Source organism: Echiichthys vipera, assembly GCF_963691815.1.
Source record: "Echiichthys vipera genome assembly, chromosome: 5".
NCBI classification, from domain to species: domain Eukaryota; kingdom Metazoa; phylum Chordata; class Actinopteri; order Perciformes; family Trachinidae; genus Echiichthys; species Echiichthys vipera.
The window spans coordinates 28,597,538-28,620,343 of NC_139830.1; the positions used below are offsets into that span (position 1 = coordinate 28,597,538).

Here is a 22,806-nt window from a genome sequence, read left to right on the forward strand (position 1 = left end):
AAAGCTCAGCAGCTCAGATAAGTTGGTGGTCAGAGCGGAAACAGTGCAAGATGGGAAAGAATCCGGGAGGCAGTGCGGATGCTTAGTTTTCTGAGGACGCAAGCGGCGTTCCGTGCCATTGCGCACAACTTCTTTACTGCATGCAAACGCACCGAAGCCGAATTTCTGAGTGGACTTTCCTGAGCAGGAGCAAAGATGGCTATACTTATTCGTTCTTTGGTTATTTTAACAAAGTTCGTACTTTATTTGAAAATAACATGTTGCATGGAGGTAGATTTCTGCGTACCTGTGCGTGTGGATCATCCAAAGCATGAAAAGCATCTGCACCGGCGCGCGGAACAGATGAATGAAAGACAGATCGTTTTTAGACTAAGTGCATTCAAACAGGAATTTTACCTTCACCTCAAGCCGGATTCCAGTTTCCTTGCACTGGGCAGCTTACCTCCTGAGAGCGGCTCCTCAGCATCCAACGCCTCTGCAGCCGTTGACTTACGGGAATGCTTCTACTCCGGTAATGTCAACGCAGAACTGGACTCCTTCGCCGCAGTCAGCCTGTGTAAAGGTCTGAATGGGGGGTTTTCCTTTAATGGCATGGAGTATTTCATCAGTCAGACCAGGACTGAAGACGCAGCAGTCGCGTCTGGATACGGAAACTCTTTTGACAGGACGCATATGATCCGCCGCCGGAGCAGCGCTGCGCACTCAGGTGGCAACTTCACCAGCAGGTGTGGAGTTACACCTGACACCAACTTCAACATTTCCCTGGAGAAATACAAGCACCTGAGCGAGCTGGAGATTGATGGCTTAAATGAAACTGTGTTGAAAACCTTGGGGAGGTCCAAGAGGTTTGCCTCCATCCCCAGGTTTGTGGAGGTGCTGGCGGTGGCAGATGAAACTATGGCTAAATTTCACGGGGATGACCTGAAGCATTACCTCCTGACCCTGATGTCAGTAGCAGCCAGGCTTTACAAGCACCCCAGCATTCTCAACTCCATAAACATAGTGGTGGTGGGCTTCATGGTGATAAATGAAGCTGACAAGGGACCTAAGGTTTCCAGTAACGCAGCCCTGACTCTGCGCAACTTCTGCTCCTGGCAGAAGAAGTTGAATAAACACAGCGATAAGCACCCAGAGTACTGGGACACTGCAATACTGTTCACCAAACAGGTAAGCTGGGCAGGAGTAAGCTGCATCACACCCAGCTGTGATGTATGACATTGGTGGTGGAAAGAATGGAAAATAAATGCAGCACTCATACACAACTTGTGCAGGGGTGGATTATGAAAGTATGGGCCCCTGGGCACAGACATGTAAAAGGCCCCTGTCTCTTCTACTAAAGAGAAAGACCCCCAGACTTTAAGAGACACAGCAACTACTATTTCATTCATATTTTGCAGTTAAACCAGAGATATCATACTTTCAGAGACACAAAAACTCCTCAGTGATGTTTGTAGTCTTCAAATATTAACTATTGCCTGTCACTTCACACAGGCCTTTGCATTGTATGCCCAGTTCAGTTATCCATCCTTCTGTGTTGGTGCAGCCTTCTCCTTTTTTCTGGTTCAATGAGTCACTGGAAAAGAGCAACTGAGCCTTTTTTTTCCATGAAAGACTTCACCTCTGTCTGCTTGCTTAGTTTCCAAGAACTGGGTCACTATCTGCCTATAAAGGCACCTTCATAATGATCAGAACATTTCATTAGAATCCAATTAGAATCCAAATGACTTCTTCATTCATTCAAGCCGATGTAAACTGACTCTATCTAAAGCATTCAGTCTGGTCACAGCTGCCAGATACTCCCATGTGGCCACCAGAGTTGTGGCCATTGACTGATAAATCTTTCTCTGTAGTCACCAACTTCTCTCTGTCTCTCCCTCTCTGATGCCTGGATGTCGGTGCCTGCTTTCCATTAAGTCCAGTTTGGCTCTGGCTGGCCATCTGATACACGTCCTCTCTCCTTCACTGCATAGCAACATACAAAAACACTTCAAGGTCAAAATTACTTAAAAATCACCCCAGCACTGGGGAAAGTTCCCTTATTTACATGAGGGCAATTATATGTAGGAAAGTCCAGGTCCGCTGTTGTCCTTGTAGGGCACAATGGGTGCAGCTGCTGAGGTGGAAAAAATCTTGTAATAGGTTATGGAGAGCAAGTGGTGTGGAATACACATGGCTGGCAGAGGGTGCTTCTGGCTACATTGGGCCTCCGTTGGGTTAACAAGTTCATCGTCCACTATGTGTTTATATTTACTCTAAACACTGCAAAAGCATGGGGAAGTCATTTTGATCAAACATAATCGCATTATTTCAAGAAATATTGAAAGAGTCCCAGTAAGCCTTGGGACAGAGACAACTACTTTCCTGATAACCAATGAGGCATTTTCAATAATCATGAAACGTTATGTTTTTGAATAATCAATTATGTTGGAGCCTAACAGTGTGCAGACCGTCTTTGTTCCCTCCAGTGGACAAAGGCTCATAACTTTTCCTGTAGTGTTGAATAACAAAAATGAGACTAAAGCCCTGCTAGCAGCCAGTGAGGCAGTACATGTACTTACTGTCGGCACAGCGGTGCTCAGAAATAAATGTCCGTACCCTAACATGCTCAAAATGATAATGTTTATGTAGCCTGGGAACCAGACGAATCTGCTGAGCTCATGTTGCATTGAGATCTGACGGACCAACACGAATGTTTATCTCATGTGGGGTGGGCTCAAGATGATGAACAAATATGTCCATGGGAACGACAGAGGAGCCTGTGCTTGAATGTAGTTACTGAACGCAACCGGTGTTCTCCGTCCAGCGCAGATTGTCTGGCTCACAAAACTCCAATCAAACTGTGAAACTAGGCAGCAGTGACAAATATAATTTTTTGGAGGAAGGGGGGGTCACTAATACGCATTTGTGAATGAGTCTGGTGATGCCAGGCTAATGGTCACTATGCTCACCATCTTATTTTAGCGTGTTAGCATGCTAACAGTAGCAATAAGACAGAGTAAAGCTGAGGCTGAGGATGGAAATATCATTAGTTTTGCATGTATTTTGTCATAAACCAAACCAATGGATAAATTGAAATTCTGACTTAATGATAGCACTAGATTCAGAGGATCCCCAAAGTTATTACAATTGATCGTGACAGGAACTTGAAAGTCTGTACTGAATTTCATGGCTGACTAACAAATAACAGCTGTTGATACATTTCACTAAAATTTCCAGGGCTATCTGTCTAATAGTTGGTGAAATATTTCATCCTGAACCAAAGTGGTGGACTGACCAACTGACATTGCCATCCCCACAAAGACAATCCATGACAGAAAAAAAACTTGCAGAGGTACTAATTGGGGGGAAAATGGACTGACCTAGGCGGATAAAGCCAATTAGCAGAACTGATGGTAGAACATGGAGAAAAGAGGAGATAGCGAGAGCGTCAGTGGTATAAAGAAAATACTGTAGTGGAGTTGACAGGCTCCCTGGGCTGTGTGCTACAGGTGGGACTCATCTTGTCCTCCCAAACTCTCTTCTTATCTCTTTAACTAAACACCAAGAGGAAATATGTGGTGGGCAATCTCCCCCGACCCCCTGCTTCAATATATTTTAAGAACAGAGCAACAATAAACAAACCAGTCCCATGTGCTTTGTGTTAGTGCTCTTCATGGTCTGTTCCTTCTGCAGCTCAAGGCACAGCCACACAAAACATGAGTGGTACATGGCTCACGTCCAGATTTTTCAAAATTTCTATAAGAATGAAATATAAGGCATGTCACAGTTATCACTGCTGTCTCTTTGTCACCAGGATCTTTGCGGTGCCACAACCTGTGATACACTGGGGATGGCTGACGTTGGGACCATGTGCGACCCGAAAAGAAGTTGCTCTGTCATTGAAGATGATGGCTTGCCCTCTGCTTTCACAACTGCTCATGAACTTGGTGAGAAAGTTGTTTGTTCTTCCTCAAATGTTCATCCTCACAGGAATGCACGTCTGTATGATATATTTTAGATGCTATGCTAATGCTGATTTGGACTCAGAGTTAGATATGCCCAGGGCAAGAGCTGCATATAACCTTACAACCGTAGCTTAAAATGTCAAAGGAATCAGCTTTGACAGACGTCTATGCGCATAATCAGTGTAGAAACTGGCCTGGCCAGAGGGCTTTGCAACTTTCATGATGATCCATATGGCTGTGGTTCTCAGTCCTGGTCCCAGAGCACTGCTGGGTTTCAATCCTACCAGCTATTTAATTGCATTCAACTGATATTCTGTTTGTAAATCAGTCCAGCATTAAGTGGGCACAATCAAAACCAGCTGGTCTCTGAGATCTATGCACTACAGCTGCACAGCATCACTTTGCACGCTGGCAGCTACAAATGGAAAGTGAGAGATAACAGAACAATCTGAAGTTGAGTCACAATGAATTTTTTGGCATGATAACAGTAAACTAAGAAATGTACACTTATCGGTGACATCCCAGCTAGTCTGTGATGCTTTTTTCAAAGGGAGGATGGAAGCAAGGACAAAGGATGAATGAGGCAAAGGAAATAACACTGGCATGTCCAGTTTTATCCGGACATGCTCACTCACTGCTCTTTAGGAGAAACTTTGTATTTTAGGTTCAAATGTCCAATCTAATATAAGTGTATGGTATGAGGTACAGCATCAACTGTGTTAGTTGTGTTGCTGAGCATATACTCGTACACTCATGTATACATTCGGCCTCTGCCATATTAAACATGGATCGGGGCAGTTGATGGAGACTTTGCCTGGGAACCTGGAGGGTTGCCTGGGTCAAGTCCCTATACGGACAAAAGAACGGGGTGTGGATGGGTAGGTGTCAGTGTACCTCCTGGGCACTGCCAAGGTGTCTAAGGCACCAAACCCCCAACTGCTGGGGACGCCTGTCCATTGGCAGCCCCCTGGCTCTTACAGTTTCGTAAGATATCATATGAAAAGTTCTGTACAAAGTTTTGCATGATATCTACCGGAAGTGGGCTGCGATGGTTGAGTTTGGTGACGGTTAGATTCAGGAATCACAAACATGAGATTGAACTCTATAGAAATGCTGAACTTCTTTTCATTTTCAAATCGCAGCAAAGTCCTCGCCAAATAGCTAGTTAAAATGACCAAATATTAATTGACATTGCTGTAGCTTTTTCAAGGTAAGAGTATATATTGTTGTTTATATTTTGTAGTAAATTACTGAGGGTACACTTCCTGTGGGTGGAGAAGTGTCCAGTGCAGTTTGAACAAATCTAGAGCAATGCAAATGTCTCTATTCATCTGTGACTTAAGCTGATATAATGTATGTATTTATATCCAAAAAATGTCCTTATTGCACTGTTAAATTACTTGTCTGTCAAAGGTGAAAATGCAAAAGGAGCTGAAGTTGAACACTACTAATCATGCTTTGGTCATAAAAATATAATGAGTGGTATTAAACTGTATAGTTTAGTTTGACACACTCGTAAAACTGCCGAGTTAAGGCAAATCCTAAATAATGCAGATCACATTTTGTCTTCACATTTTCAATAATCAGTGGTTGAGGCTTTAAAAGAAGCAAGACTCATGCCTGAAACCAGATGCACAAGTAACTCGTGAGGCCCCAAGAGAGGCATTGGTTTACGCTGTCCTCATGTATGTTAAGTAATCACACAATTTCCTCTCAAAATGGCCCTGTCTCATGATTGATGCGCTGAAACACAGTTTGTTTTTTTTTCTTTTGGAAAGTACTTCATAACATACACGTATTTAGGGAATAAAATGATTTCCTTGGGAACTGAATTCCCCTTTCAGGCCTGGTTTAGAACATGGATATATGCCATGCGGTATATTCCCATGCATAACTGCATTCCTGTCTGCTATGACATCAGCTTCACATCAGTCCAAGTTGAGTTGGCTTTGCTTTATACATACACGTGTGCTGTAATGTCTGGTAAAAAGTTTTTCTGTGTCTTATTTTCGTCACCACAGAAACATATCTGCTCTGCAACTCTTAACGGCTTATTGTGTTTTAAATCATGGGACATCTGAAAACCAAACTACATGACGTGACCTTCTGTCTCTCCTCCCACCCTCCCCTCATCCCTCAGGCCACGTCTTCAACATGCCCCATGACAATGTGAAAGCATGTGAGGAGGTATTTGGGAAACTAAAGGACAACCACATGATGTCTCCCACACTGATTCAGATCGACAGGAGCAGGCCCTGGTCTGTGTGCAGCGCAGCCATCATTACTGAGTTCTTGGACAGAGGTCATGGTTAGTAAACACTTCCTGTATATGTCTCTGGACTCAGGTGGACCACTAATTCTGTCCAGGCTTCATGCTCTTAGCTGGTTGGAATCTAATTGCACCCGCAAAAAAACAGACCTTGGCTCTATTTTGTCATGGTTACATTTATAATTTAAATTTCAGTTTTAACTTGGAAGTGACGAAACATTCACACATACTTGTTTTATGTATTTATGGGTTTTGTCTCTGTTTATTTTGTTAACATACATTATCAGCTGAATGAAATAGATTTTTTAAATTTTTTATCTTGGCTTAGGTGAGTGTTTATTCTTGAGTGTCTGTTTGTGCACAGTCCTCGCAAAATGGGGTTTTGGAATAGAAAAGTCAAAGTAGTTCCATCTATAAGGTCAAAACACTATATAACTGATATTTAATAGGATAGGATCACCAAACATCATAACAGCAAAAACATTCAACAGCTCATTGTGAAGTTCTTACTCCAAGTGGCCAAACAAACAAGAAAAAAAACATTAATGCAGCTTTAAGAAAACTTTGGTTGGTGGACAACTGTACAGCAGTTGCCATCCCATGGTGAGACATCTTCATGATGAAATGATGAATAATCAATCCCAAATGACCTTATACGGGACCAGAAATCTGGATCCATGGCTAGAAATCCTTTTTTAACAGCAAACTCAAAGTGAAGCAGCACACAGCTGAAGTATCTTCTGTACAGCGGTGGAAGAAATCAGAACGAAAATTGTTTTATGAAACAGTAAAAGTCTGATTTTTGAGCCAGAAAGGGAATTAATTATCAGAACGCGCTTCTTCTTGTCACGAACAGTTCTCACTAGCCTCAATAGACTGCAATACATCCACAAGAAACACATCGTGGCAGGATTACACTTGAAAAAAGTATATCTGAGGAGACGTAATGCTGAAGATGACATACTGTACCACTTACAGTATCCAAATTCAATATAACATTCATAAGTGTATTAATGTATCGTTTTGCTTTTTCTCCTTAGTAGCTCCAATGCCAAGTCTTTTTCTCTCTGTGTAAACTGTACTAAGTGACTGTGAGTGGATTCTGTGTAATAGACAGAATTAGCACACCAATTTATTACCTCCCCTCCAGAAGCCTACTTACTGTAACAAGCAAATGAGCATTTACTAAGTTTAACACTCCAAAGCTAACACTGCTGTCTTTTGTACATGAGTCATTTGCTTAATCTAAACATGATCTGGTGCCTGCACTGTCTCATATAGACTGCTTGGTGTCTGCGTTTGTACAGAATGAAGACAAAGTTATTCAGTATCATGAAAAACCTTTTAATGTCATAATCCATAGTTTTATAGTCATACAGCGTTTGTCATTACATAGTCTGACTCATCGGATGTACACTGTTGGGATAACTCCATCCATTGGCTGCCTATTTCAGCAGGCAACATTCTCACTCCCTTCCACTGTTTCCTCCATCTATTTTGCAAGAGCACCAACGCTGCAAAAGTTATCTCAAGACACTTTACATATAGAGTCTAGAAAGCTGCGTTAACTGATTTCTTGGTGACATGGGTGTAGTTCAGCAAGATATAACCACCTTTTTAAGTTGATGGTGAATGTGTTGGCAAACAGTTGCCTATTTACACATCCAGCAGACACAGAGAAACAGTAAAATGTGTCCCCAAAGAAATTTAAGTCAAAAGCAACTGGACTTGGTTATTTGTCTATGAAGACGTTTTACCTCCCATCCAAGAAGCTTCATACAGTGAGTTCATTTACACATCTGACCAGGCTGGGACTGGTCCAAATGTCTGGTGTGGTCCTGGATGAGGTGAAACGTCTTCCTTGACAAACAACCAAGTCCTGTTGCTTTTGACTTAAATTTCTTTGGGGATAATGATGCCAAATGGGAATATTCACAGGCTTGTAGCATCTGTGTTTTTGTCCACCATAAGCACATATGTGATATTCACTTTTCCTTAACTTACTATATATTTGGATCTCCATCAACACCAGAGGTTACCAGCTGGTAACTTTGTCTGTCCGCTGTTTGTTGCTTGTCAGGTAGTGTTAAGTTGGTTTATTAGCTTTTCTACTGAAAATAGCTGCTGGAAATGAGGCTGATAAGAGCACTTAGACTGAATGGCGACAGTGAGGTTGTTGGCCATGAAACCAAAACAATGAGCTATAAGACGCACAACTGCTCCATAGAGTTGAGAGAAACAGAGTTGGTTTTCTGTGGGTTCGTCAAGCAACATCTTTATATCAATTAGCAAAATATCAATTAGCTTTAATGTTTGCGAGTGAATGCAGCTGTAGTCTGATTGTTTGCACTGTTTGCTTTTGTAGGAGACTGTCTGCTGGACCAACCTCAAAAGCAGCTGTCACTCTCAGACAACCTGCCTGGTTCCAGCTACAGCCTGCACCGCCAGTGTGAGCTTGCTTTCGGCCACGGCTCCAAGCCCTGCCCATACATGCAGCCCTGCTCCAAGCTGTGGTGCACTGGCAAGGCCCGTGGCCAGCTGGTCTGCCAAACCCGACACTTCCCCTGGGCAGACGGTACCAGCTGTGGCAACGACAAGGTCTGTTACCGAGGAGCCTGTACTGACAAGAACAACACCATGCACACCAAGGTAAGCCAGTGTGGAAAGGAGGCCCTGTACTGCTTGGTCTTTTTGTTAAAGACTGATGTACCATTATTTCTGTTTGTCTTTTGCCCCAGGTGGATGGCCGGTGGGGGAAGTGGGGAGCGTTTGGAGACTGTTCCCGGAGTTGTGGTGGAGGAGTACAACTGGCCAAGAGGGAGTGTGACAACCCTGTTCCAGAGAATGGAGGCAAATACTGCTACGGCCTTCGCATCAAATATCGCTCCTGTAACCTCAACCCTTGTCCTGAAACAGGTACACTAGTCACTGTTTGAGTACAGCCACACAGGGACACACACTGTGATTGTCCAATTATAGTCTACCTGTAACTGGGCACGGCAAGCCTGTAAAGGTTAGGCTTTCTCAAAATGTTGAAACAGTTGAAGCATCCAGAAACAACTGAGCAAAATTGTAAGGAACTGATTTAACAGTGTGTTTATTTGTCCTAATGTAAACTTAAATTGTTGGCAGGTATGGCTAATTACGTAGCTATACAGGTAACTTAGCATTACTTCCAAGCCCAAGGGTTAAATGTAGGGGTTAAAGTTAAAGCCCCATTTCATAACTGGCACGTCCACTGTGTAATGTCCCCACCATTTTAAAGCTATTCCTGAATCATATCAGAGTGTGTCCTGCTCTTTACTGGTTTTGGGGAAGTGAACACTCCAGGAACCCCATCCAAAGTTACCCATGAAGCATTTGCGAATAGCAAAATAATTTTTTTATATAAAATTAAAACATACTGTTTGGAAATGCAAACAAATATGTACATTAAGTAGCCAGCAAGTATGTATTTAAGACCCCTTTAGCAAATGAGTCAGCAGGCAATATGAGACTATGTCTTACATGACGTTTGAAAGAAGATGTGTTTTCTTCTTCCAACTAGAAATATGGGCTTTCCTTTTTGGTATGCATCTCTCCCTCAGTCTTGCAAACTGTTGGCTAGTTGTACAACAGACACGGCAACTCACAGAGCTGACCGTAAGATGTAAACAGACAGGAGGTCATAAACTGTCCCAAACCCCTTTGAGATGCATATTCCGAATGTGCTGTATACTTTTCAAAAGACTGCTTCTAAAACCCAAATAAAACCAGCACATCCCACATGTATTAATTGGTAAATGCCATGTTTGGAAAAATGCCTCATTTAGAACATAATAGTTACATAATAGTTATCAAATCTGAAATACTGCCCTGTTGGGAATAATAGTGGTATATTAGTGTGCATGTAAACATAGTCCGTGTCTAATCTGAGGTTGTTTTTATATCTCCAGTTAAGAGTTTCCGTGAGGAGCAGTGTGAGGCATTCAATGGATTAAACCTGAACACCAACAGACTGGGTTCCTCTGTGGTTTGGGTTCCAAAATATTCAGGCATCTCTCCCAAGGACAAATGCAAACTAATTTGCCGGGCCAATGGGACAGGGTACTTCTATGTCCTCGCTCAAAAGGTTTGTAGCTGGTTTGGACTGTTCACTTAACCATTCTCTCTCTCTCTCTCTCTCTCTCTCTCTCTCTCTCTCTCTCTCACTCTCTGTTTTAATGAACTGTTCACTTTTTCTAATGATTGAAATAGAAACTACTCCTAGCCAAATTACATATTGACTGCTTACACTGGAGGCCGATTTGAGCCTTATAATTGCTAGAGGAATGCCGTTTTCATTGTGATGCTGTGAATAAAAAACAACTCCTGCCGCACTTGGATCTGTCTAAAAAGCTAAGACTTGACTTTGGGGAATTATGTCAATATTCTGAACTAAATGGGTATCAACTATTGTACTTGCTAATGCAATCTGAACTCCTTGTCACTGAACACCTCATCAGGATTAATACCTAATGGGAGGGGGAGTTGGAACATTTTGATAGAAATATTGTGCAGCTCTCTGATCACAAAGATTTGGCCCTTAAACTGGCCTTTATTCGCAGTGCAAGAAGTAACGGTTAGTTATTTACAGCAAAGCGGTGAGAGGTGATGTGTCTGTGGCAGGAGAAAGTGGCTGCTGCTGCTGCAGGATGGATGGCGTGGTGAGAAAGGGAAACATGCAGGGACAGTATCACTTAACAGCTGTGGCTTGTCAGCAACTATTTATGCAACCAGAAAGGAAAAAAAGCTTCTAGAAGCAATACAAGCCAACATCTCGTTTACACTAAAGGACATTGTGCGCTCCCTCTGGTGCTACTTATCACTTTCTGTTTGTCTCCTTGGTGCATTATATTTGTTTAGTCAAAAGAATGTAGCATGTATATTTGACCGACCATATATACTGTATGAGGAAAAAAATTCTGTCTTGCTCTTTTTTTTTTGCTCTGTTGTTCCTTCTGATCCACCTTAAGATCAGCATGATGTAATCTCTCAAACCCTGCAGGTTGTGGATGGAACACCCTGTTCTCCTGACACCTCAGCTGTATGTGTTCAAGGAAAATGCATCAAGGCAGGCTGTGATGGCAAGCTGGACTCTAACAGGAAGTATGACAAGTGTGGTGTGTGTGGTGGCGACAACAAGGGCTGCAAGAAGGTCTCAGGAATGTTCACCAAACCCAGGTAAGAAGCATGTCCGGACTCTTAAGTGTTTCATCTAAAGTCAAGATAACAGAGTTTTTTCAGCCTACTTCACATTGTCTTTGCTCACCAAAGTTCTCTACAGGCATTATAAAGTTGTAGGAGAATACACAAGCAGCCCATGTGGACTAATTACAGTTCTCCTAATGTGGTATTTCTGTTGCTGCCTACATACAGCCACCGTAGATACAGAGTAGGCTCTTAATGCAGAAATATGAATTAAGCTTTAGGAATAGCCTAGAGGTAGTCATTGATGGACAACACAGAGATCATAGAGTGGAAGCATGTCCTGTAAGTGTGCAGTGAATCCCAGTATATTAATAGAAGTAAATAACCTTGTAGAGTTATTCAAAACACTAAAGGGAATTCTTTGAGGACATTTTAGAACTTTAGGCAGATTGTAGCTCGCTCTGAATACTGGATGATAAAACAATCCCAGACTTACTTAGCCTATCGTTGCTCAAAAACTGGAAACAGAGTAAAACAGCTAGGCTAGCAGAGTTAAAGAGGCCTTTAAGATCCTTTAACACATTAACAAATACAAAACATTGTGGTTGAACAAGCTTCCTTGAGCTTTAGTGCTTTTCACTTTTAAATCTATTGGTGGCTGGCTTGTGAGTCAAAAAGATAAAACATCTAAATAAGACATGTCATTTCTACTTTTGATAGAGGTTTCCCCCTGTTTACAGTTTTCGGGCTAACTATCTCTTGGCCCAATCTCTCTACCACAAGCATAGAATTTAAAATTATGTTCTCATTTGACTCCGCGAAATCAAAGTGTCCCTTTAGGTGGAGAACATTGTGTAGAATTTCAGCATCGTTTGTAACCACACTATCTTGGTTTTGTCTGTAAAATCTTCTTTATTTACTTAACTAGAAGTGATGCTGTTGAAACCCTAAGTGACCAGCATAAGATTTATCAATCCTTGTTGCATTAGGGCTCATGAGACATTGGTCTTAATAGTCAGGACTAGTACAAAGACCACTTGTGAGGTCGTAGAGGCAACCAATCACCTTGATCATGGTATTTCACTTACACAAAGGACTTGGCAAGATGGTGAAGATGTACTGTATGTGACACACTGTGATCTACTCTCTCAAAATCCTATAAATTTGGTGTTTTTCCAATGCATGATACCTGCTCGCCTTGACTTAGCGTGCCTGTCCAACACGGCAAGGATTTGCTTTTCCACTGCAGCAGCTACCCACTTGAGGATGTTTTGTTATTTAAACGTTGTTTTTTTTTTTTACAAAGCAGCTTAATCAGCAGTAACTTAACACTTTTTAAAGTCTTCCTCTTGTCTCCTGCACAGACATGAGTTGAATCCTGTAACAGATGCATAACTCCACTTTAGAATCAGCTCAACTAACTTGGAATCGAAAACAAAAGTCTAGCCATACTGTTTAGTGGAAAAGAAAATAGATGTTTAAGAATACATTAAGCAATCATTCACTGTCTAGAAAGAATAACCATTGGTCATTCAGAAGCATTAATGCTCATCATCTTTACACTTTCTTTTCAGTCATGGCTACAACTTTGTGGTGATGCTCCCTGTTGGAGCTTCCAACATTGATGTCCGTCAGCGTGGCTACAGAGGAATGGTCAGCGATGAAAACTACTTAGCGGTGAAGAATCGGCTCGGCAAGTACCTGCTGAACGGTAACTACGTGGTGTCGGCCGTGGAGCGCGACTTGCTGGTGAGGGGTAGCTTACTGCGTTACAGTGGCACCTCCACATCTGTAGAGATTCTTCAGGCCACCAGACCCCTGCAGGAGCCTCTGACTGTGGAGGTGCTCTCTGTAGGGAAGATGACCCCTCCCAGGGTGCGCTACTCCTTCTACATCTCCAAGGAAAGCAAGGAGGAGAAGACTCTGCGGAAAGAGGAGAAAAGCCACACAGCACATAATAGTGTCTTGGCGAACAGTAATAGGGTAGAAGCTAAGAAGCAGATTATGGGTAAGAGGCCGGTCAGTCATTGGGTGACAGGAAGTTGGGATTCATGCACAGTGACTTGTGGGAACGGTCTGCAGAACAGGCTTGTCCAGTGCCAAAGCATGGAGGGGCGTCCTGCTGTGGACTGTGACAGTGCTGATAGGCCTGTAGCAGTGAGAGCATGTGGGGATCCTTGTCCCATGTGGGATGTCGGGGTCTGGTCTCACTGCTCCAAGTCCTGTGGAAGGGGCTTTAAAAGGCGGCCAGTGCGCTGCATGACAGAAAATGGTCTAAATCTACCCAGAGACCACTGCTCTGGAAGGAGGAAGCCTCAGGAACTGGACCTCTGTAATCTGAAGCCATGTTAAAGCAGAACACAGGCAGCCAAAGGACTTATTTTTGTCAGTCAAAGTGACGCTTTGCCGATATCAGCATGATGTTGCTTGGAGTAGTGTCAAATACAGGCCGACTGTGTCTGAAGGGGCTTCTACGAAGAAAGCCAATGGAGACAGAGAGGGTCTCCCTCTATTGTTTGAAAAGACAGACATCCGTTTAGATCAGCGAAAAGAAAGCTGTCTTCTTGTAAAGTGTCAAACCATCTGCCTCAGGTTTGACTTGTGGTTAGTCTACCTCTACCAGGAAAGATGACACAGTGCCTGAGCATATAAAGAGGAGAATGATGCAGAGACAGTGATCACACACGTGAACACTAACATCTTTTGTTGGTATAGTTATGTGCATGGGGTTAAATTGCAAACGCAGAGAGAAATGAAAGTCCAGGACAAACAGACAAAGCACAGTGAGGTATAACCTCAGCACTCACACTGTGCAGTTATCAGAAGCAGATATCTCACCTGTGAATTGACATTTTTCTCTTTTCACTGAAGAACTAATTAAAATGTGAAACAAAGTACTGTATCATTCATGCAACATTCAAGCACTGATTGGTCCGTGCAGTTTCTACATGTTTTTGTGTTTGTAATTGTTCTTGATTCAGCGCTATTGGCTGTTGTCTGATGTAGAACATTCAAACTCCGCAGCCAACCATACTGCCAGATCATAGCTTTACAAGCTTTATATCCTTTCAAAATGAAAAACAGTCAATGATATATCCTACGCACTTGATACAATCTTTATGAATTCAATTGATATCAAAGAAATCCTGAATTTAACTTGTGACCAAAAAAGTAAAAATATATTTTGTATGAGAAAAATTAGTTTAGAGTTAAGATGTAAGCATATTCTATCCAGTGAATGTAGACTGTTTGTATGCTGCAATCATAATGTTTTTGTCTGTTCTGTGTAAACCAAAGCGACCAATGCTCAGCTCTTTGTTCTATGTTGCCAAAGAATATAACCTTCAAAGAAGCCATAGTACTGTGAGAGATACCTCTCTGGAATGTTTTTGTTGTCTGCTACAACATTCATATCTGCTCTGAAAATCACTAGTTGTCTGTTCTCATTTGAGAAAAAGTCTGAAACCAAAAGGGAGAAACTAATATTTAATATTTTTCGGTTTCATGATATAATTAGCTGCTCAGCTGCAGCACATTAAACTGCAACATACCTACAAGTGTCACTTGGGTCCAGTTAAATGCTGCTGTGCTCCCTACTCTCCAATGCCACTAACAACACACGGTCTGCCCATTACACGAGGGCTACAGCACAAGTTTGTTTACTTTGTGTCTCGTTTCCTCTGGTGTAGTACTCTGGCAACCTGAAAATGTCATCTTGGGCTTGAGAAAATTTTGATGGACATTTCTTTGTACGATTACTCTCCAGTTCTGATAAAACTGATGCTATTGCAGCAGCTACGCTAACTTCTTCAGGAGCAGCCATTATGCCAACAGTCACCAGTGTTTTGTGCTCAAAATATGCTTTTATATATTTTTTATTTCACTTAAGGAGCATCACTTTAATACCCTGCAAAAATAAAAACAGTTAATGTTTGATATGTCATACTGGATAAAATGCATGCTAGTTAGTGGTGTTTCTTCAGCCTTCGAAAGGCTTCTGTCCTTCTGCTGCATAGCTGCTTCATCACCTTAATGAGCCCTTAATGAGCAGACATATTGCATCATGCCTGCCTACCATTATTCAGCCCTAACCATCAAAATGTAATGGTTTGAATATTTGCGCTGCTGTTACACTTTTCTTTAGTGAACTGGAAATTTACAGGATAATATCCGTAAAACACAATCAAACACCTATTGTTGAACTTTGCGTTATGGCAATGCATTTAGTTATTTTAAAGGGATTTTCATTCCAATGCATTTCCAACACAGCTGCAAATATGAGTGGTTAAATAGAAAATGGATCAACAGTGTGAAAAATACTTGGTTAAAGTCCAGTTTTGTTATCACACCCTAAGATTTGAAATGAAGGGCGTCTTATGGACTCTGAAACAGACAGAAAAAGACTGGACAAAAGAGTTTCACCATCTCTGAGATTAAAACCTTCAACACTTCCTTTTCCAGAATACTTCATAAAACAACACCTGGAACGAATCAAACATCGCAGAATAATAGATCATAATATTTGAAGGTGGTCCTACAAAAACTGATGGACACAATGTCAACACGACCTTCAACAGAAATTTATTTTATTCTTAATTTCCAGTCTGATTTGGTTCAGAGGACCAATTCTGTAACCCGTTCTCATCACATACTGACGTTTTGTCAGTGCCCTTTGGAGCCACTTGCTGCGCACTGTGTAGCCCTGTACATGAAACTATGACACTCCATTACGGTCGTTGTTTTAAACACATGGTAATTGTGAATTTAAAGAAAACTACTTTGTTAGGTTTAGGCAACAAAACCACTCAGTTTGGCTTAGGAAATGATCGTAGGTGGGGTAAAAATAAGTGCATTTGAAACAAAACTACAGTGACGAACGGGACCTGAACGGTCCTCCTGGGTGAATGTCCGGTGTGTGTTACACAGACTCTGTCGCTGTTATTCCTGGAACGCTTGCTCTGAGCGTCTAATATTGCCATGGATGGGTTTATAGTTGAAAGTCCGGTGCTGTTCATATAAAAACTTGTATAGGCATTGTACAGTTAATTTTCTTTCACATCACAGATGTTATTTTTTATCAGTTGTCTTTGTATTGTATACTATGTATACATTCATCTAGCTGTATAAAATAAAGTATATATATATATGAGAATCCAAGCATATGCTGAATCATGATCTGTCTTAAGCTTCAGGTTTTCAAGTATTTTTCAAATATTTTATGGAAATATTACTTCCCGACTATAAGTCTAGCCCACATAGATGGATGACAGACTGGATGAGTATCTGTTGTTTCTTGAACGTCTCCCTTTGCTGCAGCAGTATAGATTTCTGCTGTGCCACGCAATCTTCCATCACATCAGATGAGACATCCTTGCTACCTCAACGAGTTCATTCATCCACTTTGGTATTCTGCTGATTCAAGCTCCGTTGTCCCGGGCGCACTGTAATAACATACCCAGCTTGGCCAGCGCCTGCTCAGTAAACTTGATGCATTGTTGGACAGACGTCTCTCAGACTTGGACACAGTCACCCCAAGGATTTGATCCGTATGAGGGTTTAAAGGACCTTAATAAAAACAATATTTTGGGAAAGAAGATGTGTATGGTTTGCATTATACACAAAATCACATGGACTCTTGTTAGCATATGATGTTAGTAAAGGTATGTGTATACCAGTGCTCTAAGACTGCAAGGGAAGCTCAGCTTCCCCTAAAATGTCACAAAAAAAAAAAAATGTACTGCTGTTTGTACATTTCATCGACTAAAAAGCCCAACTTCCTTCTCACTCATCCCCACAGCTCCACAGCACTTTACACAGTCGGACGCTCATCCTCTTCTGACTTCAATGGGGAAGCGTAGAGCGGGTTGTTCCACTACAGCCAAACTAGATGCTTATTTCGATAAATGCTAGGCTTTGTCCCGTCCATTGGACGCTCAGCAGTGGTGGACCCTCAAGGCCAGCAAGGCCTTCTCTGCTGGCCTAAACATAATAAGGAATATATTCTTTTGATATATATATTCTTTCCACAAATATGTATTAAATTGTTCCCCGTAGTCTATACTCTTCATTTCATAGCTTTCCTAAGTTGGTTGCTCTGCCTCCAGCCCCAGGTCGAGGTCTGGGGGGGCTGGCGTTTATGTAAGAGTTCTTAGCCAATCATTATTCAGCTATCATGTGTTGCCAGGGTCCCAAATCTGCCCTTACGCCTGCAGAAGCAAGAGTGCAGGCGCATGGTAGCTTAAAGTCAATGATAACGGACCTGTGGCATTAACCAATCAGCGTCAAGTTGGGTTCACTCTGCGCCTGCTAGCAGGCCTACAGCGTCATCGCATGCACGTCTTTTGATTGGATACGCGCTAGAGAGTGGCAGAGCTATGCAGAGCTGTGCAAAGCAGACCTGAGCGGACAGTGTGATAAACGGGAAATAAGGACATTTCTAATTTGTGTAGCGCGACAAGTTGTTTTACTTTATTCAACCCACAATGGCTGATGGGGGCGAAGATCACGATTTGATCGCAGATTTAATTACAACGCCATTCTCTAGAAAAACTTTTCAAGATTAGCAAGACACTGTAAAGAGAGGCCGTCCGACCCCGACGCTAGCAAGCCTGACTCAGCATTATTCAAACACACTTGATCTGAGTGAGTACAAAGCACTTTATGTTTTATTAGATTTGTATGCATTTTCCCCATTTTATTAAGTCATTTTAAATATGTATTAACAACCTAAATTGTCAAATATTCTGTTAATTGTTTATTTTTCAATGAGCAGTGTCAGTGTGTGCGTCAAACATGTTTCTATGACACTGCAGGTTTGTGTGTGATGATGCGCTGTTTGGTGAACAGACTTGTTAAAGCTCATGGCTATAGTGTTGGTGGACTTAATACAACTTTGTATTATACCTTAAAATCCTTTTATTGTTTTCTGAAATGATGCCTTTGTGTGATATATAATGGCGCGTGAGCCCGTGGTGGAATACATGGAGCAAATGAACGTGACAGTATAGCTTATAGTTGAGTTATTTTTGTATTTGAGTTGGGGACTTTTGCAGCTTTCTTTATTTAGTTAAGTTAATATTATTGTTAAAAAATATATGAATTAATGTTTCTGTGACGTTGCTTCGGCTGCGACTTGATTGATTGGTTGATTGAATTGATTTGACAGTGCGCTCTGCGCTGTTTTGTGAACAGACTTGTTAAAGCTCATACTGTTGGTGGAGTGAATAAAACTCAGTAGAGTAATATAACACTGTTGTACTTGACTATATGTTAAGGTGATGCAACGCCCAGTTGTACTGCGTTTTGGTCTAAATGCATAATGTGTAGAGCCATGGTATCATAATGATGGTTTTAAGAGGTGGATAAAGTCTGGTAGGGCATCGCTGCAGGCGCAGGTCTGAAATGCACGGCCCGCCACTGACGCTCAGCATCTCTGGGGTCTATGGGGCAGTGGGCTGTCCCAGACGCTCGGCTTCTGCATGATGATTGGATGAGCTGTCTGAGGCGGAATCCTTTTTTGATTGACAGCTAGTCAGTAAATCAGCAATCTTGAAGAATAAACATCCACTGGAAAATGTTCCTAGTTTCACCCCTTGCTCTGAACTGATCCGGAGACTTTACTGATCCCCAGCGACTTTGTCTTTGTTAAAAACGACTTGCGTTCTGTTTGGCGACTCTGTTCTATCACTCTGCGGTTTCTTTCCCAAATGAGCAGCGGCAGCTGCAGAGCTTCTCCCCCATCACGATCACTCACACTCACAGGCAGCCTAGCTCTGCTGCCATTGAGAGGACACTGGTGAAGTCCCTGCAAAAGACGCCTAGTTGGTACGACAAGGCCACAGATATTTTTTTTAAAAAGGAACAAGGGTAAAACATCATCACAGAAAACATCACACACCTGTTTTTACAGGGTGAACTTGAGTGCTAACCATGACTAATGACATAAGTGTAGTGACCCTTTAACTTTATAATCCCCAAGGGGAATGTGATTTGGAGTGAAATAAGTTGACGCACCTTCTGATTTCGGTCGTTAATGCACGCGTGAGTGCGGTTAGATGGTGTGCTTCCAGGTTCTCTGTTTTTACGTAATCACTAAAAACAACAGTGACAAAATGCAGCAACTTTGGTTTGATATACCAATCCGTTAATTCATTAAGCTTAACAAAGGGCATCTCTTAAACAAATAAAACAAACAACTTTACCGACTCACAGTCTAAAACAATAACCCTCCATGTGTTCATTATTGGCACTTGATGTTATAATCCATAAGATTTTCATCTAGTTAATTGTCTCTTAAGTTCCTTTCTATCAAAGAGTGAGTTAAAACAATGGCTATTGATCATATGACCCACTAATGAAACACTTGTTTCCTTTTTGTCAATTATTCCAACCTGTGTGTCTGTGGAGACATTCCCTCTCTAGATGCAAATGCGCCACCATGTTAGTGACGCTGCAGACAGCGGTTGGTGAGTCGGTGGAGCTTGTCACTGCTGGTTATGCTGCGTTTCATAGTAATCGGATATCTGGAACTTCCAACGTCAGGCTTGGAGTAAGGGCAGAAGTGTAATAGGAACGTGTGCGTAATGATTTAAGATGGTAATATATAAGGGACGTAAAAGCTCCCTCTTCTGTGGAGATTATTTTTGATTATATTATGGTTTAGTACAAATGTGAGAATGGTGTATTGTATTTTGAAATTAACTAGATGTTTGATTCTATTTCTGTGCTCCACTTCCTGCCTGTACGATCTGCTCTGTGCTGAATTGCTGTGGAGTCTTTCGGCATCCGCAACAAAAAATAGAAGCTCTGCGTATCTGCTCCCGAGGGCTCTGGATCGCAGGAGCTTTGACGGAGTCGGGACGTAGCTAAACTAGAGTCGGTGGAGACACACACATTGACTTTAATTTAAACCTATCGGCTCTGCCGCTGTTCCGGAGCCGGATCAAATCCGCATCTGCATCTTTGTGGAAGGTTAAAGTTGACATGAAGGACTGAGGCACTTATGCTTAGTCTGGTGTTCCGGTAAATGTTCAACTAAACCACATATCCACATCAGAATTTCATGGGATCTTACCTGAAAGGCTTAGGCACTGAGGCAGTAAACCAGATATGCTTTGTGTTTTGCTTTTATAGATGATATCTGAAGGAGAAAGTTTAGTCTATCTGTCAGTGCAGCCTGTGAGGGCAGTTTGCTAAAAACACAAACACAGTTTCCTAGTCGTCCAAAGGCCTTCTTTTGAAGCTGCACTGGGATAATTATCCAAAACACACGTGTCAGCCTAAATCCCAAAGTAGCAGGGAAGAGAAACCACTCTCTACTAATTGACATGGTGTACCTTTGCATAATAAAACTGTGGTGTGAGTATGACTGCTTCTCCACCCACAGAAAGTGTTTTTAATTTAAACACTCTTAAACAGCAGTGACTCATCAATGCTCGATCTTTTTCTTTTGGTGTTCTATTGGTGTGTTCTGCAAAAAAGCATTACAGACAGGCAGGGTTGGTAAATATGAGTAAGGCTGTTTGTAATTTAATGGAGTCACATCTTATCACCTCCTAGTTGTCCAGTAAAAGAACAGAACTGATGTGATGAGTTAAATGATTTGTTGGGGCATTTCAGGAGGATGTTGGTGAGAGGAAGTTACATTATAGCATGCTGAGTGGACTGGTTAACCAAGCAGGGAGTGGGAGTGGATAGAGACCATTGAACCCAAGCTGGAAATGTCTTGGATGGGTGCTTAGGGCGCACTCACACTTGGCCCAAATGACCCGTGCTGTGCTTTAGCATGATTGCCCCCCCTCCCTCTTCCCCTGCGGCCCAGACCAGCTTGTACTTACATTACTCAAAATGATGGGAACCTTGTCTCGATCGCTTCTTGCTTATACGTCATCACCCTTCTGAGTTTTTGTTTTGTCTGATTGAACATTGCATCTGACCAAATCTGCAGTAAACCTCCACATCAGACCGCCGTGAACCGTTTGGTGGCATCTTTTTAAATGTCCGTCACGGGGAACAGTCGTAAATAAATGGTGTCAGGTCCGCCGTCAATGCTCGTGCTCGTACACGTGTGCACGCTTGTGCTTGTAAATGTGCAACTGTGCTTTACAAAAGCCCACCTCTCTCAACAGAGCTGTGGCCGGGAAGTGTGACGTGCCTGGGTGCGGAGCAGTTGTACTCACAGTGGACAAACGAACTAGACTCTAGCTGTGAAGCGTGCTTGGGCACGGTACGAACTGACAATGTGAGTAGGCCCTTAGTCTCTCTTTATACCTAAATGACAAAATAAATTGCTTGTCAGTGTCATCCCAGACAACCCATATGATTCTTCCAAAACAACATATATGAGCATTTTCTGATCTCAAAAAGTCAACCCCATATTCACTCTCCATTTAGCTCTGTCTTGCTCTCCATCAACTTCTGAGAGAAATATCCAGCTCTTAAACTGCTAAATGCTCCACTATGTTCACTATCCCGCCATTTGATGTGGGGCAGGTAGGGTAGACTAAGTTTATCACAGCTTTGTCTATGAACACAGCTGCTAGAAAGAAGGTTAATAAGAGCGGAGAGACTGAACCAAATGCTCAATGCTCAATCCCAACTCATACCCTTTTCGACCAAGACATTTTGAGGGCCGGTTCAGAGCCGGTGCCCAATCTTGAACCGGTTCTTCCTGTATCGACAGCCAAAGAACTGGCTCTCGGTCCAAACTGGTTCCAGAGCGGCACCAACTCTTTGCTGGTCTTGAACCGGCTTGCATGCTTTAGAAAATGTTGTGAAGTTAGAATGTTTGTATTTTATTGTTGTTTTTTGACATGTCTTCTTTAGTATGCTTAATCAAAAGATTAAGTAAGTAAGTAACAGATTAACATAAGTTACATTTTAAAAAAATGTTTACTCACAGTTCCGCACAACAATTTTACACAGTTACTTTCAGAAAATCAAAGAACTATTAACAACTCGGCAAGCAAACATAAACATGAATATACAACAGTGAACCAGCACCAGCACCAGCACCCGTCTATCACTAGAACTAGATCTGGGTTGTTCGAAAAGGGTTATCAGAGAACAGATCTGGTGCTCAGTTTAATCAGCTGGTATCAAGAGGTATGGTAATATACACATGCAGCGTCTGACATTAATTTCCCACTACGTCCCTGTCTATACTAGTGTATTAGCGTTATATATACCATTTCATTGCTTTAAAGACACCAACATACCTTTTTTATGCCTGTGAACGTTCTCATTTGTCCAGGTCATCGTTAGCCCCAAATAAATTTCAGTCAAAAGCAACTGGACTTGGTTATTTGTCTAGGAAGAAGTTTCTAGACTGGTTGGGACCAGTCCCAGCCTGGTCAGTTGCGTACATGAACTGAGGAAGCCTCTTGGATGAGAGGTGAAACGTCTTCCTAGACAAATAACCAAGTC

The 22,806-nt window shown here is 42.1% G+C and overlaps 1 protein-coding gene across 1 annotated transcript; it reads left to right on the top strand.

The window, feature by feature from the left end:
• The first annotated feature begins 17 nt into the window (after positions 1 to 17).
• On the top strand, positions 18 to 15,208 carry LOC310947112 (A disintegrin and metalloproteinase with thrombospondin motifs 15-like). The gene is made up of 8 exons (XM_083913781.1): positions 18 to 1,167; positions 3,794 to 3,926; positions 6,085 to 6,252; positions 8,579 to 8,862; positions 8,952 to 9,129; positions 10,149 to 10,324; positions 11,240 to 11,415; positions 12,957 to 15,208. Exons 1-8 carry the CDS (start codon positions 196 to 198, stop codon positions 13,732 to 13,734), a joined length of 2,865 nt encoding a protein of 954 aa, XP_083769907.1. The 5' UTR covers positions 18 to 195; the 3' UTR covers positions 13,735 to 15,208.
• Positions 15,209 to 22,806: the final 7,598 nt, after the last annotated feature.

What these genes read in the sequence shown, in the direction of transcription:
- LOC310947112 (XM_083913781.1), top strand. Translation starts at nt 196, where the DNA reads ATGGCTATACTTATTCGTTCTTTGGTTATTTTAACAAAGTTCGTACTT. An exon ending in CAATACTGTTCACCAAACAG is followed by an intron (nt 1,168 to 3,793) that starts GTAAGCTGGGCA and finishes CTTTGTCACCAG; the next exon opens with GATCTTTGCGGTGCCACAAC. An exon ending in ACAACACCATGCACACCAAG is followed by an intron (nt 8,863 to 8,951) that starts GTAAGCCAGTGT and finishes CTTTTGCCCCAG; the next exon opens with GTGGATGGCCGGTGGGGGAA.